At 56.5% G+C, this 26,003-nt stretch overlaps 1 protein-coding gene and 1 pseudogene across 1 annotated transcript in view; both read left to right on the top strand.

The window, feature by feature from the left end:
* LOC130024555 (vacuolar protein sorting-associated protein 33A-like) overlaps window positions 1-2,961 on the top strand; it is a 31,281-nt pseudogene extending 28,320 nt beyond the window's left edge.
* Window positions 2,962-3,525: 564 nt separating this feature from the next.
* LOC130024553 (CAP-Gly domain-containing linker protein 1-like) overlaps window positions 3,526-26,003 on the top strand; it is a 56,272-nt gene continuing 33,794 nt past the window's right edge. Inside the window, 11 exon segments of the mRNA XM_056115273.1 lie at window positions 3,526-3,610; window positions 4,347-4,888; window positions 5,842-5,966; window positions 7,115-7,337; window positions 10,846-11,020; window positions 11,023-11,042; window positions 11,396-11,499; window positions 12,608-12,752; window positions 12,958-13,752; window positions 16,075-16,278; window positions 22,798-22,950. Coding sequence (XP_055971248.1) covers window positions 3,526-3,610; window positions 4,347-4,888; window positions 5,842-5,966; window positions 7,115-7,337; window positions 10,846-11,020; window positions 11,023-11,042; window positions 11,396-11,499; window positions 12,608-12,752; window positions 12,958-13,752; window positions 16,075-16,278; window positions 22,798-22,950 — 2,571 coding nt within the window.

The raw sequence follows: 26,003 nt of genomic DNA, 5'->3' as shown, positions 1-26,003 counted from the left end.
TAGCATTATGCCGAAAGGGTCACCAGGTGGCTGACCGACAGTGCATGGCTCTGCTCATTGTCCCATCCACTGTCCCACGTCCCATCCCCTTTCCTTCTTTTGGGTGGGCTGTGGAAACATACTTAAGTCTGTACTTATGCTCTGAATAAATGCGCGCATTCGTGCCATCTCCTGAATGACGAACCCTGTGTGACTCGAGTGCTGATTTCACCCTGACGGCCCTCCCCTGGCTCGGCCCCGCAGCACCAGACGTGGCACTCAGGAATTACTCCTGGCAGTGCTCAGGACTGGTGATTGAATCTTGGTGAGCCGTGAGCAAGGCAAACCCCTCCCCACTGTGCTCTCACTCCAGCCCCTCCTTTTGCATCTTTTTGTGTTTTTTTCAGAATTGATTGATTTCCAAGTAGCGTTTGCTGGCCCTGGCGTTCTCTGTAGAGTCCCTTGTTGCACACAGTGTTTCGTGGGCACCTTGACATGAAGACTTGGCGCTTGCCTGGTGCATTGCTGACCCCATAGGTCCCCTGAGCACTGCCAGGAGTGATTTCCGAGTGCAGACCCAGGCGTAACCCTGAGCACTGCCGAGTGTCCCAAAAAACAAAAGGAAAGAAAGAAAATACGTATCCTTGCCTGGAAGGGTAGCCCAGGGCCAAGGAGCCTGCCTTGCTTGTGGATGACCCCACCCCACCCTGTACGTCCCTCCTCACCCAGGTCCTGCCAGGATGAGCTCCCATGACTGGATCAGAGTCAGCCCTGAGCACTGTCAGATGTCCCATCCTCAGCCCCCAGATTAGGTCACTCCGCCCTCCCCACCTCCCCCCCACTCCCCGGTTCCCGCTCACTCATCCTCGAGGGGACCCGCACTCATTCAGCTTGTGCTTCCATCCGGAGCAGGCCAGGCCATACTCCTCTGTACAGCTCTCAGGCCTTAGTGGGCTGGGCCACTCCCTGGCCAAGGTGCGGCCGGTGTTGCTCACAGCACTGGGGTCACAGAGAGCAGGGCTGTCAGGGTAGAGCTCAGGGCCCCTGCCCTGTCGCTCTGCCCCCCCCCCCCGATCCCCACCCCCAGCGGCTCACAGATTTCCTGGCCCGGCTCCTGAGGAGGGCCCTGGGTAGTGTGACTGGGTCCAGGTCCCACTCGGGGGATGCTGAATGACCTCAGTTGGAGATCTGTAACTGACAAACATTTGTCAAAAGTTTTCTGAAACCACTTTCACAGGGCCCGGGGATCCAGAACTGGGCCCCGCAGGGACCAGAGGCTCGTTGGCCATGTAGTGCTGATGTCTGCAGGGCAGCCCTCCGGAGCCTCAGCCAAACACTGACATCACGAAGGGTGGCGCCTGCCCCTTTAAGAATGGCCCATGATGCCCTCCTCCTTGCTGAATTCTACTTTTACATCAGAACATTCTAGACTCCAACTGCCATTTTCAGTCTCTCCACGAGACTAGCATGAGCCTGTTTGGCAGAGCTCAGTACTGAAGCTGCGAGTGCAGTGTGACACAGGTGAATCTGAGTCTCTGGGCTTTCTGCCTGCGTGCGGGCGGCTTTTTTCTCTAACAGTTCTTTAGTGTATGATAGTTTTTAATCTTTAGTTAGTTTAAGTTTTTTTTAATAGTTATATATATATAATTTTGGGGGTGGGGTGGGGGTGGGGTGGGGTGGGGTGGCCATACCTGGCTGTGCCCAGGGGTGACCCTGGCCGGCTAACGTCCCTGTGCTGACGGACATCGAGCCCAGGACAACTGGATATAAGGCAAGTGCCCTCCCCACTGTCCTGCCTCTCTGCCCCTTGCGGACTTCTCTATTGAAATATGGAAAGACTCTGAAGTCAGTGGGCCCTCATGGGGGGCTGATGAGAAGCAGAGGAGAAGATATCACTCCCCCGGGACTGGCTGGAGCGCTGGCACTGCTGAGTGCAATGAGCTCCGCCAGCCCCACGACGCCCACTAGGCCTTCCCAGGGTCTTGGACCGGAGTGAGGGGTTGCCCTTTTCAGGGAAAGGGAGTCGATCCTCGACCTCCTCAGGCCCCCGGGCCTTTGTGCTTCTCGCAGAAAAGCATTTCAGGAGATGAGCATGAAGCAGAAACATTTTATTTGGAGGCATTTAGGAAGGGGAAGGAGGGAGGGATTAACACGCTCGAGAGAGAGTGCGGCTTCTCCAGAGGTGCAGAAAGCCACTGAACATGTTATGTTGCTAGGTTGCATTCGGTCTGAAAGTCCACACCTCAGGAGGGGAGATGCCCGTGACATGATGGACCTCATAGGCAAGAGCAGTACCTGGGCTCGGGCACACTTGAGCGCCCTCCCTTGGTTCAAGGTGGCTAATCTAGGGATTTCCCCAGGCTGCCCCTGGTGGGAGTTTCTAGCTACCTAGAGTCCGTTGCTAGGGTGGTTGCCAAGGGGGTAGAGTTGAGTGGTCCATGGTCCTCTTAGAAATTCCTTTCCTGGGCTTTGTCCCTATCCCCTCGGGGGGTCCAGCCTGCTCTGGGCCTCCTAATGTGGGTTAATTTTGACCAGACTTTGGGTTCCGTGCCCTCAGGTGGTCTTTTGGTGGCCATGAAGCTTTTGTTGACTTCCTCGGAGTTCCATTGCCATGGCGACGCTTCCCCCATCGACCTGTCTGCCTCAGTCCTGTGGGTTAAGAAATGGAGTTAATTCTGCCTTGTGGTTATCCAACTTGGGCAGCGTCACAAGGAACGTAGGAAACGCCGAAAACTCCTTCGCTCCCTCTGCCGCAATTTTTTTTTTCTTTTTGGGTCACACCTGGTGATGCACAGTGTTTACTCCTTGGTCTGCACTCGGGAATCACTCCTGGCAGTGCTTAGAGGACCATATGGGATGCTGGGAATCGAACCTGAGTCGGCCGCGTGCAAGGCAAATGCCCTTCCCACTGTGCTATCGCTCTCCAGCCCCCCATGGCGCAGTCTTGCTGGCCCCTTTTCCCTGGTAGTTCTCAGCCCATAGAAAAAAGTGTGCCTGTTGCTTACCTTAGCTTCTACGTGTAACCCCGGGCCTCTCACACATACACATACGCACACACGCACACAGAAGACCAGCCATCACTGCTGAGTCGCCTGCTGGCTCGTCAGTGTCTGGACGGGGAGGTAGTCAGTGACACTCGCGGTGCTCAGGGATGATTTCTGGCTCCTGAATGTGTTTGGTGGTGGGAGTGATGGCAGGGAGGGCGTGATGGTCCTCTGCCCGCAGGGCAGTACCTGTCCCCTCTGCTCTCTGGCCCTGAATCTGCAGTTGTTTGTTTGTCTGTTTTGGATTGAGTTTTTGCGCAGGAATGACACTTGGTGGGCTCAGGGGGCTGTGCGGGAGACTGGGGGTCGCACTCGGGGTGGCGAGTGCCAGACTGGCAGCTCTCTGGGCTCCGGAAGCTGCTGTGGTCGCTCCCCTGAGACAGACTCTCTCCTCTGCTCTTCAGAGATTTAGTCCTGAGAACGAGTGTGCCTCAGAAGGCCTCACAGTGGGCTCGATGGTCGGGGCCTGGTAGTGGCCGCGGCAGCGTCTGACCGCCTGACCATGAGTCTGCTGAGGCCCAGCGGGCTGAAGGCCCCCACCAAGATCCTCAAGCATGGGAGCTGGGCCCTGAAGGCACCCTCGGCCGGTAAGTGCGCTCAGCCCAGGCCAACGGAGACTCATTCCCACCCGGGAACCCCATCCCGAGTCCTCGCCCGGGAAGGTCTCCCTGAGCTGTAGACACGTCCGTGGCTCTGGGGACAGCTCTCACACACGAGTGTCACGTTCTGTGAGTTTAGTGTCACGGCAACCGGTGACAGCTGAGGCGACCAACACGCTCCCTTCTAACTGCTAGCTTCCTTGCCCAGGCTTGGGGACAGGCTTAGGGAGGTGGACTCACCTGGACTAGAGGGCCTCATTGCTGGCCAAAGCCACAGTACAGTGGGGAGGGCAACTGGCACCCCATGTGACTCTCCACCCTCAACCTCACCATGAGTAACCCTGAACGGAGAACCAGAAATAGGCCCTGAGCATTGGCTGGGTTGCTCCCCGCCCAAAAGAAAAAGAAGATGGGCCAGTGGACACAGCAGAAATAAGACACTGGGTTCGAGCTTTCACCTGGCTTGGTCCGTAGTATCACGGGGTGTATCCAAAGATTTCCCCTGAGCTGCCCAAAATATGACTGCGGCCTGGGATGCAGCGGTAGGTGAGCACGTCCGCTTCACGGCAGGCCCAGCCAGGCTTCGCCACAAGCAGCCCCCGTCATTGGCTGGGAGTAATCCCGAGCACTGCTGGGTGTCCCTCCCCCCCAACCACACTTTAACTGGACCTGCACAGGCCCTTCCTGTCCCTTCTGACCCTTCTGACCCTTTCTGCTGTTCCAGCGGCTGCTCCCGTTGAGAAGACCATGCCTGGGGAGAAAACACCCAGCGCCCCCTCCTCGGAGATGCAGGAGGAGTTTGTGGGCGACTTCCAGGTCGGGGAACGAGTCTGGGTGAACGGGAACAAGCCTGGATTCATCCAGTTCCTCGGGGAGACCCAGTTTGCCCCTGGTCAGTGGGCCGGGATCGTCTTGGACGAGCCCATGGGCAAGAACGACGGCTCGGTGGCGGGTGTGCGCTACTTCCAGTGCGAGCCGCTGAAGGGCATCTTCACCCGGCCGTCCAAGCTGAGTAGGAGCTTGCAGGCCGACGATGAGACCAACTGCCGGCAGCCAGCGCCTGCCGCCTGGGCCACACCGCCCCTGTCGGCCTCCCCGGCCCCTGCCGGCACCGCGAAGGTGCCCCAGTCCCCCGCGAAGGAGTCACCGGCCACCCCTCACATCAGCAGCCTGACCAGGACGGCCAGCGAGTCCATCTCCAACCTCTCTGAGGCCGGCTCCCTCAAGAAAGGGGAGCGGGAGCTGAAGCTCGGGGACCAGGTGCTGGTGAGTGCCGAGGGCAGCGGTCGCGGGTGGCTGTCCATTCGCCTGTCTGGTTCATCAGCTCCTCCAGACTCGCGGTTTGGGTGGAAGCACGAGCAGCTGGGACGCCTGGTCCTGCAGTTTCCAGCGTGATGGATGCGTGCGGGGATGCTGCCAGTTTTACCAGTTTAGCCAAAACAGGGTGGAGGGGTCATGCCGTGGGGAGGGGTCATGCTTTGCACGCCTCTGACCCAGGGTTTAAGTCTTGGTCCCATGTACAGTCCCCCAAGCACATCCCGAAGTGATCCCTGAGCACCAAGCCAAGAGTAAGCCCTGAGCACTCTGACTGTGACTCAAAAACAAACCAATGAACAAAGTTGGAAATCGGTTCTATTTCTCTGGTTTTCTATGTTTCTGTGTGGGGCGTCACAGGGTGGTCGCACACAAAGCCAGTGCCCTTCCCCCGTTGCTCCAGCCCTGTTTGTCAGCATTCCCGTCAGTGTCCAGCGCTGTGATTCTGTTTTGCTCTGTGTCCCGGGAGCCAAGCGTCAAGCCAAGGCATAGTGAAGGAGAACTGGAAGATCGAACTCTGCTAAGATACGAGAACAGTCATTTTCCTTTAGCTGGTTTCTGGCTTAAATGTTCTCCAGCGGTGGGGTTGCCAGTGCTCCACTCCCACACCCAAGGGGCAGCGACCCCCTCGCCACACCAGGTGGCTGGCCTGGGTCAGAGATTCCCGGGGGTGTGGTCAGCCAGGCCACCGGTGACAGCGAGTGGGTGTGAATGCCGCTGCCTTGCCTGGACACTGAGCAGCAGCGTCTGCTCACCCTGTAGGGGTTGCGGGGAGAAATGGCACCTTGACCTTTGGGGTTTCTTCAGGAAATCCCGACTCTGAAGCCAGAATGTTCGTTTGCGGGGGTGGGGGCGCTGTGCGCAGTCCAGGGTGCCTGACCCACGTCCCTCCATCCCTCCGGCAGGTGGGAGGCATGGAGGCCGGTGTGGTGCGCTTCCTCGGGGAGACGGACTTCGCCAAGGGGGATTGGTGCGGCGTAGAGCTGGACAAGCCACTGGGCAAGAACGATGGTGCCGTGGCCGGAACGAGGTGGGTCCCCCTGCCCCCCCAGACAGCCTGGGGCCATGCACGGTGCCCGGGAGGCGCTGAGGGGACTGCAGGCCACTTCTCTTGGTTCTTAGGCGGGGCCACTTCCGTTGGCACTCGGGGACCCTGCAGGGATGTGGGGACAGCCTGGGGCCCCCACATGCAGCTGTGCTCGGGCCGCAGGAACCCCCCGGGCCTGCTGTCGCCCTTCAGATGCCAGGGAGGCTGCTTGGAATCGCCCTTGGTTTGCGTGGTGGGGGTGGGCGGCGTGCGAGAGAGTGTGGGTGTCAATGTATGAGGGAGTGTGTATGTGAGCGTGTGAGTGTGGGGCTGTGAGAGTGTTGGTGGGGGCGTGGGCATGAGAGTTTTTGTGGGGGTGTGAGCGTGTTTGTGGGGGAGTGAGAGCGTGTCAGTGTTGGTTTGAGAGCGTGCAAGTGTTGGTTGGGGTGTGCATGTGTGTTACTGTGGGGCTGTGTGTGTGTGGGAGTGTTGGTTGGGGTGTGAGTGTGTGTGGGTGTGGGAGTGTCGGTGGGGTGTGAGTGTGAGTGTGTGTTGGTTTGGGTGTGAGTATGTGTGTTTCTGGGGAGTGAGTGTGTGTGAGTGTGGGGCTGTGGACATGTGGGAGTGTCTGTTGGGGTGTGAGTGTGTGTGTTTGACGGGGTGGGAGTGTGAAAGTATGGGAGTGTTGGTTGGGGTGTGAGTGTGTTTGTTGGGCTGTGCGAGTGTGGAAGTGTGGGAGTGTTGGTTGGGGTGTGAGTGTAAGTGTGTGTTGGTTGTGGTGTTTATGTGTGGGAGTGTTGGTTGGGGTGTGTGTGTGTTTGTTGGGTTGTGAGTGTGTGTGAGTGTGGGCTGGTGGAGGGTATGATGTTTGTTGGGGAGTGAGTGTGAGTGTGGCGCTGTGGAAATGTGGAAGTGTTGGTTGGGGTGTGAGTGTGAGTGTGTTTGTTGGGGTGGGAGTGTGAGAGTGTGGGAGTGTTGTTTGGGGTGCGTGTGTGAGTGTGTTTGTCGGGGTGTGAGTATGTGGGCATGTGGGGCTGTGGGAGCGTGCTCGTTTGTGGGGGTGTGAGACTGTGGGACTCAGTGGACTTCTGGGTCGGCGCTTGTGTCTCTTGCCGAAGGTGTTTTTGTCCCCCCCTCCTCGTTGTCCGCAGGTACTTCCAGTGTCAGCCCAAGTATGGCTTGTTTGCTCCCATTCACAAAGTCACCAAGATCGGCTTCCCGTCCACGACGCCGGCCAAGGGCAAGGAGGCCGCCGTGAGGTGTATGATGGCCACCACCCCCGCCAGCCTGAAGCGCAGCCCTTCGGCCTCCTCGCTCAGCTCCGTCAGCTCCGGGGTCTCATCCGTGAGCAGCAGACCCGGCCGCACGGGACTAGTAAGCAGCCCCCCACCACTGCGGGGTGCTCGGGCCCCCACAGACTCCCACAGCCCCAGGGGCAAGAGGCGGAGCAGGAGCACGTGGGCTGAGCAGCTCCGGGTGGCAGGCGAGTGGCTTCCCAGCCACCACCAGTGACAGGAGCAGGGATGGGCCTTTCCTGGGGTGCTCAGGGCTCCTCTCTGGCCTCAGGCCACCTTAGGGATGAAGTGGGGTAGCTGAAGGGGGCGCCTGAGGGTCAGAGCAGGGCCCAGAGACTCTGGGGAACGCTTGGCCCTTCATCTTGCTTCTTTGCTCTCTCCGTCTCTCCCTGCTCCCTCCTGTCCCTCTGCACCGCTGTCCACATGCAGAGTGGCCTGGACTTCTGTCCATTGCGGGGCCGCAAGTCAAAGCTGGGGCCTCGTGGCTTCTCCCCTCACGTCTATCTGAGTCATAAACACTAAAGTGTGTCCTAATATGCAAGGGTATCCTGAGATATTGTCCACAGGGAAACGGGCCCACGATGGAGAGGGTGTCCCGGGGGGCTGACTTTGCTGGCGGCTGCGCTTCCTGCCGCTGCCTCTGCTCCGTGCATTGACCCTCGATGCGGAAGAGGAGGGAGTGAGTGTGTGTGCAACGGAAGATACAAAACAGATGACACGGGAACAGAAGCCAGGAGGCCACGCGCCGTGGGCACAGGCCTGGGGCCAGTCCTGTCTTGCTCGACCACCACCAGGTTTCCCTGACCCATGTGCATCCTCGCGTCCGACTCCTCCTTCCCTTCGCCTCACCATTTAGGAGGGGAGCAGACTCAGAAGCCCCTCTCCTTCCCTCGCGAACCAGCCCATTTGTGGAATTCGGTTTTGTTTTTCTGCTTGACTGTGGGCCATACCCTACAGTGCTTCAACGGGCCGTTTGCAGTGCTGGGGTTGTGCCGGGGCCTCCCACCTCCAAGCAAGAGCCCTACGCCTGAGACCTATCTCCAGCCTCCCCCCACTATCTTGTTTTTTTCTGTTTTGGGGTCACACTTGGCAGAGTGCAGGGCTTTCTCCCACCTCTGTGCTCGGGATTATTCCTGGCGGGCCTCCGGGATTGAGCCTGGGTAGCGCTGGGGCTTCGCTCTCCAGCTCTTTGGCCCCTGCCTTGCATATCTTTATGCAGGGTGGAGCTCACTCCTAAACTGAACATCACCGTTAGCGTCTATGACGGGAATATAGAAAGATTCTGTGTGACTTCACGGAAGTATACCTCGACAACATAATTCCATAAGTGCACACACAAGCGTTCATACACACAGTCACTCATACATGTACACGTAGTGCATACCGTATATACACAGGCTTATGGGTATACACACACAGGCACATACATGCATAAACACAACGCACGCATGCACACAGGTGCGTGTAGACATTCGCACTGGAACATACATGCACGCATACATACATGCACACGGGTCCGTGCGTGCCCTGTGGAGGCCTCCCTGTTCGTCTGTTGGCTGAGTTGCTCTTCTGAGGTACCAGGCTCCCACAGAAGGCCTGGCCTTGCTGGGATGGAGCCTGGGGCCTCACAAACCACACGCAGGGCAGAGGATTTGGCATCAGCATCCTGAGTTCAGCTCGTGGCCCCGACCTTGCCCAGCCCCTCAGCACGCGCCTCCCCCCATGCTAGGGGTGCTGCTTTCTCCCTGCTCCGGCACCTGAACCTCACAGTCTCGTCTCCATAGTTGGCTGAAAGAAGCCCATCGCTCCTGTGCTGGTTTCCTCAGGGAGCTGTCTCGGGCCCAGGAAGCGCGTGCGTCTGGCCTGCCCCACCCGCTTAGGCCAGGAGGCTCAGGGAACACCGCCGCCCGCCTTTCCTAGTTTTTATTTTTGCTCTTTGGGGTTCACCTGGCAGTGCTCTGGGACTCCAGGCGTGGTGCTTGGGGGCTGCTCCCGGTGGAGGGGGGTTGAGCCCAGGTCTTCGTGTTAGACCCCCAAGGCTGCCAAGCTCTTCCCAGCCACCCCTTGAAATCTGAGTTGACTGCAGTTCCCGGGAGCACTGCACATGGCTGGCCCGAGAGCTCGTGTGCTCCTAGAAATTTTAGTTATTATTTGGTTTGGGGGGCCACACCCAGGGGTGCTCAGGGCTTATTCCTGGCTCTCTGCTTGGGGGGTGGGGTCACTCCTGATGGTGCTGGATCTTGAACCTCTGCAAGCACCTTCCCCCACCCCCCCAACAGACTCTTTGGCCCTGGGGAGGGCATTTAATCGGAACAGATCTACTTTAAGTGTATCGGGAAATCACGGCCAGGTCCTTACACACAGGCAAGGATGATTCCGCTCTCCGGACAGAACCAGGTGGCTCGAGAGCTCCCAACAGGCAAAGCAGCAGTGGACAGTCTGGGCCCTGCTGGGCCCGACGGTCAGGAGGCATTTGGCAGCAGCTCAGATGATGCGGGGAAGCGGCAAGAGAACCTGCGGCTGGACCGCAGCAGGGCGATGGAACAGGGATGGCCGGGCAGAAGGAGCGGAACTCCTGGCCATCGCTGCTGCAGCCCCCGCCACCGTGTGCCCGAAGAATGAAGATCAGGTCCCGCCTTGCCCCCTCCTGCAGGGGCCGTTGTGCAGAGAGGGATCTGGGTCTGCAGAGCGACCATGAGTGACCACGAGCCCAGGATAGAACGGACAGGACCCCTGGTCCCCGCAGCCCTTCAGCCCACTCCCCTCCCCTCCTCACTGTCTTTGCCTCTTCTCTCCTTCCCTTTGTGCTTGGTCTTTCCCTGAGCTGCCCTTGCTGTCCTGCTTGCTGGGCGTGAGCCCTCACACATTCTCACCCACCACTTTTTCCTTTTTTTTTTCCTGGACTTTGGCCATGCCCCAGCAATACTCAGGACTTACTCCGGACTCTGCACTCAGGAGTCACTCCTGGTGCCCTCGGGACCCTGTGGGGTGGGTACCTGTTATCCAGCTCGGGTCAGCGGCGTGCAAGGCCAGCGCCTTTCCCGCAACTTTATCATTCTAGCCTCTCATCCCCCATTTTCGAAGGCAGATGGCACAGGGGTCTTTTATAGGGTCGCACCCAGTGACCCCCGGGGGCACGGGGCCATTCCCAGAGACAAAAGTCTCTGGTTGCTGCTATTCAGGCATGGGGCGGGTGCCCGGGAGAGCGAGGTGAGCTGGAAGGAAGAGGAAGAGAGAAGGGACAGGCTGCCCAGGGAGACCCTGACGGACCTGCAAGGCTGAAGATGCTGGAGCTGGACTCAAGCTCAAGTCAAGGGCTCATCCTTAAGGAAGCTCAGGCCAGAGCGGGCTGTGGAGGGGGCTGCCTCCAGCTCTGCAGAAGAGCCTCTGGATTCCCACGAGGCCCGAAGCCAGAGGAGCCCAGGTCCCGTCCAAGGATCTTTCGGAAGGTTTCAAGACGTTTCTGCTGAGAGTCGCTGGCCTATATGCAAGGATGCAGCACTGCTGCATGTGCTTTGCCGAGGATCACCGCGTGCGTGCCCGTGTCGGCCGCCCCCATCCCCTTCACGTTTCTTTTTCCTTTGCAGTTGCCCGAAACCTCCTCCCGCTACAAGCACAAGATCTCCGGCACCACGGCCCTCCAGGAGGCGCTGAAGGAGAAGCAGCAGCACATTGAGAAGCTGCTGGCCGAGCTGGACCTGGAGCGGGTGGAGGTGGCCAAGGCCACGAGCCACGTGGGGGAGATAGAGCAGGAGCTGGCCCTGGCCGGAACGGGCACGACCAGGTGACGTCTGTGCAGACGGCAGTGCCGGGGCCGAGAGACGCCAGTGGTAGAGGCTGGGCGCGAGCTTGGTGCAGGCGGTGCAGGGAGAGGCCGTGGATCCCCGTCTGCCGTTGTTGCGGTGGCGTCCGGCGCATGGTTTGATCGCATGCGCCTTCTGCTCGCCCTGTGGGGGTTTAGGGAGTGCCAAGCTGTCCGCGCCGGTGCTTTCGTGGTGTGGTTCCCCTCTGGCCTTCCAGAAACGCTGTAGCTTAGGTGGGAGATGCATTTAGCTTCCGTGGTGACAGGTGGCGATGCCAGCCCACAAAGGGCTGTTGGGGGCGGGCGAGGCCACTCACGGGCCGTTGCCTCTACAGCACGTCCTGGAGCTGGAGGCCAAGAACGACGAGCTGCGGGCCATGCTGGAAGCGACCGACTGGGAGAAGGTAGAGCTGCTGAACCAGCTGGAGGAGGAGAAGAGGTGAGGCCGTGTCCGGAGCTGGGGGCTCCCTCGGGTGGGGCACTCCTGGCCTTCCAGGGCTTTGAGAACCAGAAACCAACGGGTGCCCAGTCCTGAGCACGTCCTCACCGGGAGGGCTGGGGGGGGAGCTCAGTGGAGCCAAGCCACCCCCGGCCCTCCCTGCTGTGTCCACCTGGCTTGGTATTCAGGAGGCCTGTGCTGGGTGGCAAGGAACTGTCCTAACCCAGTGGGACCCTGTGGGAGTCCCTGTGGTTAAGTCCCAGGCGGGAGGAAACCCACAGTACTCATGGGGCACGACAGCAGACAGACAGGGCTCAGGCTAGGCTGCAGACAGACGGACGTGGTGCTCAGGCCGGGGTGTAGACAGACAGACATGGGGCTCAGGCCAGGCTGCAGACAGACGGACGCGGGGCTGAGGCCTGGCTGCAGACAGATGGACACGGGGTGCTGGCCGAGACCGCCTTTTCAGATGGGCTCCCGGCAGTGTGGTGCCCAGGGGCACTGCCAGTGCCTGGCTCAGCCCCTCAGCTCCACATGCCGACTCGACAGTCACTGGGAGCCCCTCCCCCCCCCCCCCCCCGCCGCCGAGTCGTTGGCTGCTTCTCCCCCAGGGGCTCAGTTGTTGTCCCAATGTGGGGACAGGCGCTGGCTGGGAGGGACTGGCAGGCGCGCGGGTCAGTTTTAAACCACCTCTGTTAGCTGCGAGGCAGAAAGAGTTGATATGACACTGCACCTGGCATTGGCTTGGCCTAGCTTCCTCCTGTAGCCTGTGGGTCCCACCCAGTGCTCGAAGGTGAGGGGACTCGCTGACTTTCTTTTTTTTCTTTTTGGGTCAACCCAGCGATGCTCAGGGGTTACTCCTGCTTCGGCACTCAGGAATTACTCCAGGCATTGCTCCGGGGTCCATAGTGGTATGCTGGGAATTGAACCCGGGTCGGCCACGTGCAAGACAAACGCTCTGCCTGCTGTACTCTCGCTCTGGCCCTCCCCGACTCTCTCAGCCCTCCTGTGTGTGGAGCCAGGGGCTGGGTCAGGCGCATCTACAAGATGGTGGCCCTCATGGGGGGCAGCAGTGACGCCCCTCACAACGTCTCCCTCTCCCCCACAGGAAAGTGGAAGACCTCCAGTTCCGAGTCGAGGAGGAGTCCATCACCAAAGGCGACCTGGAGGTAAAGCCCGGGCAGGTCCCGGAGGCTTGCAGGGTGCAGGCAAGGATGCGGGGCGGCCTGGCCAACCCCGCCGGGACCACTTCTGCTGGAGACTCCGAATCAGACAGGGATACCTGGGTTCATGCACCTGGCAGGGCCTGGCTGACACATCTCTGCTGCTTGGGGCTGGAGGCTGTTCTTGATGAGCGTTTTTCTCTCGTTCTGACAGTCGGGTCTATGCCTTTGCCTCAGCTTTGATTTTCAGTCGAGCAGCACAAATCAAATCCTTTAGAACCCCATTTTTTGGAAGCTTTTCCTTAAAACAAGAAGAAGCAAAGAGTCAGTTTGGAAAAGAAAAATTTCTATTTCTGCTTCTTTTCCTTCCTGTTTTAAGTTCATGGAAATTTTGTTTTCCCACCAGAAGGAGGTGAAGTCCCTGCAGGCGGCCTCTGAGAAGCTCGGCAAGGAGAACGAGTGCCTGAGGACCAAGCTGGACCATGCCAACAAGGAGAATGCGGACGTGATCGCCCTGTGGAAGTCCAAGCTGGAGACGGCCATTGCCCTGCACCAACAGCCCATGGGCGAGCCGAAGGCATCCGTGAGCCAGGGCGTGGGCGCCGAGGCGGCCGAGCTGGCCGAGCTCAAGATGCAGATCGAGAGGCTACAGTTCGAGTACCAGCAGGAGGTGGAGAGCCTGAAGGCCCAGCAGGCGGCTGAGCGTGCAGCGCACGCCTCCGAGCTGCAGACGCTCAGGTCGCGGCTGTTCAGGACGGCCCAGGAGCAGAAGAACAGCCTGGAGGCCGCACGGGCCAAGCTCGAGCAGATCGAGGACCAGCACCTGGTGGAGATGGAGGACGCCCTGAACAAGCTGCAGGAGGCGGAGACGAAGGTAAAGCACCTGGACGGGTTGCGGGCCGTGTGTAGTCAGCAAGCCCAGGCCCTGGCCAATGCCACGGCACAGCTGGAGGCCACCCAGCAGAAGCTCTTGCAGCTCGATGGGCTCCGGAAGGCCAGTTCCGAAGGTCAATTGGGAATGGAGAAGCTCAGGCAGCAGCTCCAGGTGGCTGAGCGGCAGATTCAGGAGTTAGAGAATGCAAAGCGGGCCGAGAGCTGCAGGTTGGTACTCGGGCGCCCTCGCCCACTTCCACGCTCGCTCCCTGCATGCTGTGTGTCAGTCTGCTCGCCGCCGTTTTCCGGCTTGGTGCTGACAGGTCTCCCGGTCACGTCCCGTGCGGTTCCCTCTTAGGGGACTGAGAAGGAGTCGGCATGATTCAGGGGCTGTCAATGGTCCCCAGCACCCGGATGCCGTGCTAGCCTTGGCCCCGGCTAATCGGGCCCGTCTGAGGTCTTTCTGAAACAGAGAATTCTTCACGAGGCCATTGAGAAAACAAGATAGGAGCCCCCAGAGCAGACCTCTGCCCCCCACCCCTTGGGCCCGCTGCATACTCGCCGAGTTCGCCCAGACACTTGGGCTCGAGTCAGGCCGCGAGGGTCTTTCCCTGACCTTGCTGACCACCTGCTCGTGTGACGGGCTTTGCCATCCTCTCCCCGAGGCGCCTCAGTTCCCAGCTGGTGCTCGATGCCTCTGAGCCTCTGAGCTCCCTCAGGGCTGGTGACGTGGCCCATCTTGGTATTTCTCATTGCCAGCCCCTCCGTCCCTGCAGCACAAGCCCCCACCCAGCCCTGCAGAGATTTCATCCCTTTCAGCCTCTAAGGGGTGCTTGGGCCAAGTCCGCTTTCCAGCATGGCCCCCTGCTGGCCACAGGCATGGACTCTCATGGTAGCCCTGACCCTGGGGAAGGACGAGACAGTGAGATCTGGGCCAAGCCGAGGAAGCTGCAGTTCTCACCAAGGAGCCCCGAGAGATGCCCTTTTCCTCCTATAGGATTGTGGTGGCAGGGACGTGCCCTCACCCCCCCCCCCCCCGCTCCTCCGCGCTGGGCACTTTGTTGGAGAAACTTCTCTGTTGGCCAAGATGGAAGGGCTGTGGGCTTTGTAGACAGGACTGACAGACATAACAGAAGGGCCCCGAGATCCCTGGGAGTTCCCTTCAGGACTCAGGACTCCTTGGCTGGCATTCCAGAAACACCGCCTGAAACAAATGGAATCAATTCCTAGGACACAGCAGGGGATAGCTGACCCACTTGTTCGCATCAAGATGTAACAAACGTCAAGTTCGTGTGACTGCTGTCTAGTGGATTAGAGGTTCTTCATTTTAAATTTCATATTGAAACCCCTCAAACTTTTAAAGTCACAGGAAAGAAACTACAAGAAAGTAAATCTTGGGGGCCGGAATGATAGTACAATGGGAAGGGCATTTGCCTTGCACGCGGGTTCGATCTCCATCATCCCATAGGGTCACTGTCATTGTCTCTACCCTCCCATTGTTTATCGATTAGCTCGAGCGGACCCAGTAACGTGTCCATTGTGACACTTGTTACTGTGTTTGTCATATCAAATACATCACGGGGAGCTTGGCAGGCTTTGCCGTGCAGGTGAGATACTCTCGGTGAGCTGGCCGGGTTACTGACAAGGAGAAATTCCTGAGCATTTAGGGTGACCGAAAAACCCAAAAGAAAAAAAAAAGATAACCTTTTTTTCCCTTCCTCCCCTCCCTTTCCCTTTCTTCCCTGTTTCCTCCCTCCCTCCTTCCTATCCTTAGCTTCCCTCCTCCCTTGCTTTCTTCCTTCTTCCTCGCCAAGCTATGCTCTGGGCTCTGGGGTCCTCCCGCCCAGCAGTAGTGGGGCTTTTCAGCTTGTGGACCGATCTCAGTCTCGCCCAGTGGTGCTGTAGTTCCAACTTGGGCCTGGTGTGTACTCCAGCCCTTTGTGCCGTCTCCCCGCCCCTGGAAAGTCAGTCTTTCTCATAGGCTTTCTTATTTTCTGGTCACGCCAAAGTTAGGTCTAGAAAACACCTCTGTTAGGGCCATTTTCAATAACCACTAGACAGTCATCACCAGAACTGCCGGCGCCAAGGCCTTGGCTTCGCAAGCTTCAGGCAATCACGCTCACCTCACGCCTCTGTTCTTTGGGGTTGTGTTGGGTCATGGGCTTCTCATACGTGTTTTCTGTTTTGTTTTCCCCTTCCCGTTCCTATTTGTCTCCTTGGTCCATTCACTCTATCCTTGTGACTCTGGTAGGCCGATAGCCTGGCCGAGGAGCTGCAGGGGAAGGGGCTAGCGCTTCGTAGTCTTCAGGAGAACTTGAACGAAAGCGGCCGAGCTGAGGGGCCGTGTGTGCACGCGTGTGTGTGTGCATGTGTGTTTGTGTGTGCATGCTGGTGAGCAGAGTAGAGGGGCCGTGTGTGTGCGTGTGTGTATGTTTGTGTGTTTGCATTGTGTTCGTGTTTGTTCGTGTGTGTGCGTGTGTGCTGGGAGCGGGCAGGGGGCCGGCGGCTGACGGTGGCCCCCGGCTCCCCACAGGAGGAGAAGGTGGACGTGAGCCGCAGCCAGTGCCAGGCTCTACAGGCCGAGCACGCCAAGGCCAGCGTGGAGATCCAGGGGCAGCACGAGGAGGCACCGCAGGCCCTTCAGCAGCTGCTGCTGCAGGCGAAGGAGAAGCTGCAGGCAGTGCAGGCGGAGAACGGGAGCCTGCTGCGGGAGGTGGCCGAGCTGAAGACGCAAGCCGACAAGGCCAAGGTGGGTGGGCGCAGGGCAGCGCCGCGGCTGATGGCGGCCGTGGCCCGTGTGTGTGTTGGTGCCTGGCCGCTTTCCAAAACGCACCGCAGCCAGGGCTACGTCTCCTCTCTGGACCACCTGCTGGCCCAGTTCTGTGGCCAGCAGCCTCGTGTGCACGCTCAGGTCAGTCCCATTCCGGTAACATGGCCGTCAGCGGTCAGCTGCCCAGCACACACCAGTAGCCTGCTGCGGCTCATGGCTGCTGAGCTGGACAGAGAAGATAGCCCTTGCTGCAGAAAGTTCTGGAAAGTACATGGCGGTTCAACTGTGGTGTGCATTGAGACTCAGAAATGAAAACGCACAACCCGTTGCTGACGGGCAGGGAGAGCAGGTGAGGGAGACCCTGACCCGTGTGCGGCCAGTCCTCCTGGAGCCCCTGGGCCCCTCCCAAATGACTGCAAACACTGCTCTCCCATTGCTCATCGATTGGCTCGAGCGGGCCCACTAATGTCTCCATTTTGAGACTTGTTACTGTGTTTGGCAAGCAAAAACTGTTGGCTTCAGTCTCCAAAGCTTGGTGGATTCGTCTGGATTTTCTATAAAGTGTATAACTTTGGGGGCTAAGTCCATTTCCTGCCTCTGTGTGTCCCTGTGAAAATCGTTTGACAAGCAGTGGTTGCTTTTCCCTTCCCCTCCTGCTCAAAGTTCCAAAACAAAATACTTTTTGTAGTTCTTTGAATTGTATTGAAAACTAGTTTTTGAATGCATCCCTTCTAGGACAGAGTGATGGATTTTATAATAGAAGAATTGAAGTGGGGGGAAAAATCTTATGCCCCAATGTCAAGATCCAACTGTACTTACACCTTCCGGGGAGCTGTCAGGAATCATTTCAGACAGCATTTCAAAAATCAACTCGGCTGATAGTAGAATGGGTAGGGTGCTGCCTTGTACTCGGCCAACCCGGGGTTGATCCCCAGCATCCCGTATGGTCCTCCGGCCCTGCCAGCAGTGATCCCTGAACACAGAACCCTGAGCGAGACCCGAACACCAGCAGGTGTGGGGCCCCCATCCACAAAATAGGCAGGTAGTTATGTTTACGCTAAGAAGCTAACTGTGTTTGAGCCTCTCCATCCTGCCTGTGTGTGTACATGTGTGTGTGAGTGTGTGCGCGTGCGCGTATACACGCGTGTGCAGGTAAGACTACTCTGCCATTTTCATTTCTGGTATTTAGGCCACATGAAGTGCTTGGCTTGCTTGTGCCTGCTTGATCTCATTCTTGTTTCCATTCTTCCCCGCTTTTTGTTTCTGCAGTCCTTAACTTGCTTATTAAGCTCGGCCAAAGAAGAGATGGAGCTGATGTCAGAGGATCGCAGGGCCCTGAGGTCAGAGAATGAATTGCTGGCGAAGGAGAAGCTCTGTCTGAAGTCCGAGAGAGGGTGGTTTCAATTGAAACTCAGAGAAGCGGAGGCCAAAAACTCTTCGCTGCGGGAAGAGCAGAGGAAGCTCTGACTGTTGAACCAAGCGATTCGCTTGGATAAGGAGAAGGTCATCGAGGCCAGGTGGGCCGCGGAGAAGCTCTGCCAGCAGGAGCGGCTGGACCGAGAAGCCCTCGAGGCGGAGAAAGAGAAAGTGCTGGAAGAGGGCAGGGCGGTGCAGGAGGAGCTCCAGAGGGTGGGCGCGGAGAAGGACGCACTGCAGGTCGCCAAGCTGGGGCTGCAGGCCCTGGTGGAGGAGCTGCAGATGAGCAAGAGCAGCCTGGTGGCCGAGTGCAAGAAGGGCCTGGAGGAGAGGGGCCAGCTGGAGGAGCATGTCAAGAAGCTGGTTCTGGAGTACTTATCCCTGGCCAAGGACAACGACAACATCATCCAGAAGCTGCAGTGCTCCTACGAGGAGCTGGCTCGGGATCAGAAGTCGCTGGTGCAAGAGATCGAGGAGCTCACGGCTGAGAAGGAGGAGGCCGCCCGCGTGGAGTCGGCCCTGCGTGAGCAGCTGAACAGCCTTGGCTCTGAGAAGGAGCTGCTGGGCCAGAAGGCCACGAAGCTCCAGCGGCAGCTGCACTGGCTGCTGAAAGACCAGGCGCTGCTGGAGGCGCAGCAGACCGAGCTGCTGGCCGAGCGGGAGGCGTCCCTGCAGGCCCTGGCCTCCCTGGAGGACACCAGGAACACCAATGCGATGATGCAGAGTAAGGTGGGTGATGGTAGTGACCAGGGCTGTGTAGGCCCAGCCTCAGCCCTGAGAGAAAACATATCCTGGGCCATAGTGATAGCACAGCGGGGAGGGCGTTTGACTTACACACCGAATTCCCAGGTTCAATCCCCGGCATCCCATATGGTCCCCTCAGCACCGCCAGGAGTAATTCCTGAGTGCAGTGCTAGGTGAGCCAGTGCCCTCTGACCTCACAGCCCCACTTTCCCGGCTCGAGTGACTGCTGACAGCCTGAGCTGTTCCACCCTAGCCAGGAGTGATCCCTGAGCACAGAGCTAGGGTTTTTCCCTACCCCACCGGGTGTGGCCCCAAACAAACCAAACTGACTACCCACAAAGGTTCTAGATAAGCATGTATACATACACAGACATGTATATATGTATATATGCGTGTATGCTTCAAAAGAGTCGGGAAATATCTACCATTTAAAATATCCGAGAATGATGCTGGAGCAATAGCATAGCAGGTAGGGTGTTGGCCTTGCACATGGCCAACCCAGGTTCCATCCCCGGCATCCCATATGGTCCCCGAAGCACCGCCAGGAGTACTTCCTGGGTGCAGAGCCTGGAATCACTCCTGAGCAACGCCGGATTGTGACCCAAAAACCCCCTCCCCAAATTAATTGATTAATTAAAATAACAGAAGCCAAAAAGAGGGAAGCTGAAGAAGAAGGGGCTGTGCTCCCCTGGCGCCCGTGAGAAACAGGGGCCGCGCACATGCTGCCGGAACCCCACCCCCACACGCTCCCAGCACAAGAGGTGATGCTTAAGGAGTGAGAGGCCCCATGGACAAGGACACATCCCTTCAGTCAAGGGGTCATGTCCTTGCCAGAGCCCTCCAATGCCCTTCCTCTTGCTGCTCTCCCAGAACCTGGGCTTCGGGCTCCCATCACATTGGCAAATCTTCACTTTGCCAGAGTCGAACACCACTTTGGAGTGCTTCTTCCCTGCCAGGAAGGTTCAGTCGCAAACGGAAACGCCCACCAGCATGTGGCTTTTCCAGCCTCTTTGCGCATGCTCTAGGCCCAGAGCTGGGGGAGTCTGGTCCTCTGGGCTGCCTTCCTGCTTCTTGCTCCTGTCAAGGGAGACAGCTGGGTGGGGTCCTCCGGGGTTTGCACACTTGGCTGCAGTCCGATGCCCGCACCTACCATCACCAGGCTCGGGTCTGGCCTGCAGCTGGAGTCAGCCTTGGGGCCTCCTTGATGTCTCTCCTTCCCCAACCCCCCTTCCATCCCACCCGTGTCTGCAGCGCTTTATCGTTTGAATCCTCTCCGAGGAAGTGGACCATCTGGGTCCCAGTGCCCTGAGGAGTTCCCGCACACCCTCACTTCCTGCACTTCTGTACTTAACAGCAGGTGGCCCTGGAGGGCACTTGTGGGCTGAAATGAACTTTGCATGTGGGCTGTGCAGGTGGACCCTGTATGGGTTTGTTGGGAACTGAACATTTCCATGTTTTGTTTTGTTTTGTTATGTTTTGTTTTAAGCTGGAGGAAGAGAGATCTGTGTTTCTTGGCTGTAGTGTGGGATGGCCTGGGCACTCTCAGAGACTGGCCATCAGAACTTGCCCTGAGGGAGAAAAAGAATCAGTCTGTTTTTCTGGTTTTATTTACACTTTCTTTGGGGGCCACACCTGGCGATACTCCAGGCTTCCTCCTGGCTCTGCACTCATGAATCACTCCTGGCTGCTCTCCGGTGGCCCCTATAGGATGCCAGGGATCAAACCTGGGTTGGCTGCGTGCGAGGCAAGCACCTTTCCCGCTGTGCTATCACTCAGACCCAACGCGCCTGCCAGTTTTCAAGTGAAACATGAATGTTTGTGCCTACAGTCATGCTTGCTTTTGTAAAGTGGGATTTCCCCCCGCCCCATTCATTTGAAAGAAGTGAGTTTGTCTTTGTAGGAGAGGGAAGACCCCTCTTGACTCCCTGCTCTGAGAAGAACCGAGGGGTACCAGCATCTCCTCCTGGGGTCTTCCCTGGGCACCCGGGAGCTTGCGCTCAGGAAGGGAAAGGGGAGCTCTGGCTGCCTCCAACCCTGGGGTGGGGACTGGAAGCGGGGCCCAGCCTCCTCTGTGGCGGGCTCCCATGGCTCCCGCAGATGGCTCACCGTCTCACGCTCTCCTTGAACACAGATTGATTTCCTGAATTCCGTGATTGTGGACCTCCAAAGAAAGAATCAGGACCTCAACATGAAAGTGGAGATGATGTCCGAGGCGGCTCTCAAAGGGAACGGGGACGACCTCAACAATTACGACAACAACAACTTCGGCCCGGCCACCTCATTCTCTGCACTCTGCAGAAATCTCCAGCAGTTCCTGGATTAGATAGCAAGCTACTTGTGAAACACCTACAATAACCAATTTACTGTCTTTACAAAGTTTACTTTTTTTCACTGTGTTTTTAGATGAATGTATGATGAGAAATTCAACATTAATAATTTTCGATTTTCTTATCAGAAAAAATTAAATGAAGGACCTGAACCATCAGAAGGTGATCATCCAATCTGAATCTATTTATGTTCATTTGAATGTTTTCTAGTTCTGTAAAACGTGATAAATAATGTACCATCAGGGCTACATGGATTATAAGAACTTCTATAATTGTATATATGCTTTTGATGTATTTTCCTCTGGAGATTATCAAGTGTCTCACCAGTGAAAGATCGTAATCCATTGACATTTTGAGTAATAAACACGATTGAAATTGTTTCACAAACTATGTAAAGCAGTATTAAAATTTGAGCAAACAATGTTCTATATCTACTTGAATAAAATTATTTCCTTTTTGCCAGTGATAACTGATTATTCTCCGGTTTATTTATAAAAGATTTTTGGCTAGCAATCAAGAACTATAGAGTCAAATAAGTCAAAGAGTTTCTACAATGGAATCCTGATACACCAATTTCTTTTTGTTTCTTTATGTTTGTGCCACACCTGGTGATGTCTTAGGGCTTATTCATGGCTCTGCACTCAGGAATCACTCCTGACAGTGCTTGGGCAGACTATACGGAACGTCAGGGATTGAAGCCAGATTGGCCAAAGCACATGCCCTGCCAGCTGAACTATTGCTCTGTGCCTGTATACCATTTTCTTAAAAGTGTTTATCTTGGGCTAAAGAGGTAGTACAGTGAGTAGGGTTCTTACCTTGCATGTGGCTGATCTGGGTTCAATCGCAGGAATCCCATGCAGTCATCTGTGCCCCGGCAGGAGCAATCGCTAAGTGCAGAGGCAGGAGTAAACCGTAAGAAGCACTGGGTTGGGGGTATGGTGCCACCAGCAGGTCAGTCTGTACCTGTGAGGCGAGTGCATCAGCAGCCTGATGGCGCCTTCAGACTTCCAGGTACCCCCAAATTGCTGCCATGTCTTGGGCCAACCCCCAAAAATTTGGGGCAGAGTTTACCAAGAAAATAAACAGGCAAAAGTTACATACATAGCACAGAGGGTAGGGCGTTTGCCTTGCACGCTTCCTACACAGCCGACTAGAGTTTGATTCCTACGCCCCTCTCGGGGAGCCTGGCAAGCTACCTAGAGTATCTCACCTGCATGGCAAAGCCTGGCAAGCTACCTGTGATGTATTCGTTATGCCAAATACAGTAACAAGTCTCACAATGTTACTGAGCAAAATTGATAAATTGATGAACAATGAGAGGACATTGACAGTGACATAAAATAAGAAGGGAGCCTGAGGCTAGTCAGGGTCAGATACACAGTATCCCACAGTTTCTTTCCTTTTGTTCCCACCTGCAGTGCTCAGGGCACGACTCTGTGGGTGCTGGGGGCGTGGTTCTGTGGCCTGTGAGGAAGGCTGCGCTCCTGCTCCTCCTGCATCTCTCAGCCTCCTGCCCCCCGTGCCTCCCGCAGCCCTCCTCCCAGTTGAAACTGTGAGTTCCGGTGGCGGGGTGGGTGACTCTGGTGCCTGATCCAGGAGCTTGGAATCAAATCCGTGGACTCAGACCTGCAAGGCCGGTGCTCCGCCGCCCAGTTACACCCCTGCCCCCAAACTTTATCTATTTAGCTTGCCCACTCCTCCAATCTTGTTTTTTTCAAAAATTTTTGTTTGATGTGCACACCCTGGATCTCGGGTCCAACCCCTGGCTCTGCGCTCAGGGTCACTCCCAAGTCCCCTTGGGGAGTCCTTAGGGTGCCCGGGGGGGGGGCGGTGGGTCCTGGTGGGCCTCGTGCAAGACAAGCGCCCTCCCCGCAGTAAATCGATTCTAATCCCGATGCACATCGCTCGGGTGGAAGCTGCTTGGGACCCCACCGGCCTGTTTGGATCCCTCGGTCCCCTACGCAGCGGTTCACCCATTCCCTGCTGGCCGTCTGCGGTATCGCAGTTCGGAGCCCGTGTGGTCTCTTTGCCGCGGTGCGCCCACCCTCTGCTGGCCGTCTGCGGTATTGCAGTCTGGAGCGCGTGTGGCCCCTTTGCCGTGGTGGGCCCGCCCCCTGCTGGCCGTCTGTGGTATCGCAGTATGGAGCGTGAGTTCAAGGTGGGAGGTCTGTGAGTTGTGTGTGCGCCTGCAAACCCACCCAGTCTGCCTCCCATGGGTGCAGTCGCTGAGCCCACCCCTGCTTGCACCTACAGGAACCATAGTGACATTATGGACCTGAAAGGAGGAGACACAGGATGGAAGGACTCTTTCCGTGTTTTTGGGCTCGTAGATACCAGGATTTGCTCGAGCGGGCCCAGTAACGTCTCCATTGGAGACTTTGTTGTTACTTTGTCTGGCATATCGAATACTCTGGTAGCTTGCCGGGCTCTCCGAGAGGGGCGGAAAAATCGAACTCCGGTCGGCCATGTTGGCCGCTTGTAAGGCGAAACAGTGACACTCTCTGTGACTGTCCACAGCGCCCCAGCTGCCCAAAGCTCACCGTGGTTGTCGTAGACTCTTTGAACAATCATTTATACTCTTAGAAACATGGGGCCGGAACGATAGCACAGTCGGAGGATTTAATCCTGACTCTGCATTCAGAAGTCGCTCCTGGAAGGCTTAAGGCAAACCTATGGGATGATGGGGCTCTAGCTCCAGCCAGCCTCGTGCAAGGGAAACCCTCTACCCAATATGCTCTCTCCAGAACCTTCCTACTATGGTTCTTCCTTCCTTAGGAAGGGTTCTTTGGATGTTGTTTTTTTTTGTATTTTTTTCTTTTTTGGTCAAAACTGGCCAAGCTCGGTGGTTCTTCCTGGCTCTGCACTCAAGAATTACTCCTGGAGGTGCTCAGGGGACCCTATGGATGCTGGAAATCAAACCGGGGTTGGCCGCATGCAAGGCAACCCTCCTCGCTGTACCATGCTCTGGGTCCAGGCTCTGCAGAAGCGTCTTCAATATTAGGGGTTAAGAGTCAGCTGAAGGGTTGCAGCAGAACCTAGAAAGGGAAGCCGTCTGAGCCCTGCCCTCTTCTGGCTCAGCTACTTCCCATCCTCTCAAGTCTCCACCCATCCCCCAGCTCAGAGGCTCTCTCAGACCAGACAGTCTGAGTGTTCTGGAGCTTCAGTACATTGGCCCTTGGTGAATTATTGGGTCAAGCCCTGGGCAAATCCAGGGAGGTCTGGAAGATGCAACCTTTGTTTACTTTGGTTTCCCCTGACAAATGACCTTCACAGCCTGAGTGACTTAGCGACTTTCCCAAAAGTGCTTCCTTCACAGAACCAAGAAAACTTCCCAGGGCTTTAGAGATAGTATTGAGTGAAGGTGCTTGTCTTGCTAGTGACTCTGAGTACAGAGCCAGAAGTAGGCTTGAGCATGGCTGGTGTGCCCCAAACTCCCTCCCCACGAAAACCAATCAGACTACAAAAGAAGCAAAGATAAATTAGAAAAAGCCCTTGCTGGGGTTCCCTGTGCTAGGAATAAGGGTAAATAAAGAATACGATTTTGTACTATAAATCACGGTATCAGGGAATTAGCTAAACAGGTTGGGGTGCAGGCTTGCTTCCCAGTATTCATGGTCCCGGAGTATAGCCGGGAGCAGTGCTTGAGCACTAAGTTGGGAGCTGCCACGAAGGACTGCTGGGGGTGGCCACATATTCTGGCCACACCACTGGGAGCTGTGGGGGGGGTGTATGTCAGTATTAGAAAGGAGAGAAAGCACTGGGGCTTAGTTGGTAATTTGGGGGAAGGGTCTGAGGAATTGGAGGCTGTGGTTGGTATCAACCTCAGGGGATTGGACCCATGCCGGTATGTGCTCTACGATGAAGCCACACACCCCCATCTCTCAATGCACTTATCTGGTTCTAAGGAGAGGCGAGACTCAGCTATCATTGCAAAGAAGCAGCAGTTTCCGATGTTGGCGGCGATAGAGGGAAAGTGGGCTTTCATCGGTGGCACTAGGCTCCTGTTGGTTTGTTGCTGGTTTGCTGCATTTTTCCAGAGTCTCAGGGAAACATGATCTGGGCTTGGAAGTCTGTGGAACTGTTTATGTCTAAAAGAACAGCATGAGCCAGAGAGGATTACAGAAGGCAGGACTCTTGCTTTGCATGCAGCTGACCTTGGTTCTATCCCCTGCATCATATGTGGTCCCTGATTCCTGCCAGGAGTGATCCCTGAGCACACCCTCCCAAACAAAACAAAACAAAAACAAGACCAAATATGTTTGCTCTGTCAAATAGATTGTTTTCTTTGATAGGTCATTGTAAAAAGTCCAAATCTGGGGTAATTTTTATTCTTGGCTATAGTTGAGGAGTGGTGAAAGTTTCTTCTTTTTTTGGGGGGGGAGGGGAGTGAGCACTCCTGGCAGGGGTCAGGGGACCTGGGGAACCCAATGGATGTGTTCAAGGCCATCACCTTACTGAATGTACTGTCTCTCTAGCTCCCAAAGATTTTTCAGAACTTCTAGGACCTCAAGTAACTTTTGCACCAAGGAAGTCATATGTAGGCTGGAGAGATAGAACAGGGCTTAAGGTTCTTGCCTTATGTGGGCCCAATCCCAGGTTCATCCCCCACGCCTCGTGTGGCTCCCTGGGCATCACCAGGAGCAATCCTTGAGCACAGAATGAAAAATAACTCTTGAGCACTGTGTTGTCAAGTATGGCCCCCTCCACACCCCAAGTGGAAACAAAATGAAGTAGTAGATAGATTGTCAGCAGGAACTCTGGGCAATGACTTCTTGGGAAGTAATGAAACCAAGATGGGGTTTGAAGAAGTGACTCTTTCTCCAACTCTAAAGTAGAAAAACATATTATGGCTGGACCCACTTTGTGGACACAGGAACTAAGGCCTGCTAAGACTCTAAGTGGCACCAGCCCAGGTCCAGTAAAGGCTGGACCCCTTTTCGGAAAGAAGATCCAGCAGGAGAATGTGATAGGAAATGAAGATGGACCATCGAACGTTTCAAATGTTGGGGCCCAAGCTATAGCACAGCGGGAGGGCCCTTCCTTGCACAGGGCCGAACCCAGTGCGATCCCAAGTGGTCATCCGAGCCCCGCTAGGAAAGATTCCTGAGTGTAGAGTCAGAAGTAAATCCTGAGCACCACTGGGTGTGGTCCCAAAACAAAAACAAGCAAACTGAAAATTAAGCAAAACAAACCAAAACAACAATACCAAGG

This window comes from Sorex fumeus, unplaced genomic scaffold (genome assembly GCF_029834395.1).
Source record: "Sorex fumeus unplaced genomic scaffold, SorFum_2.1 ptg000029l, whole genome shotgun sequence".
NCBI lineage: Eukaryota > Metazoa > Chordata > Mammalia > Eulipotyphla > Soricidae > Sorex > Sorex fumeus.
The sequence above is the reverse complement of the archived record's forward strand: the minus strand, read 5'-3'. Positions and strand labels throughout refer to the sequence as shown.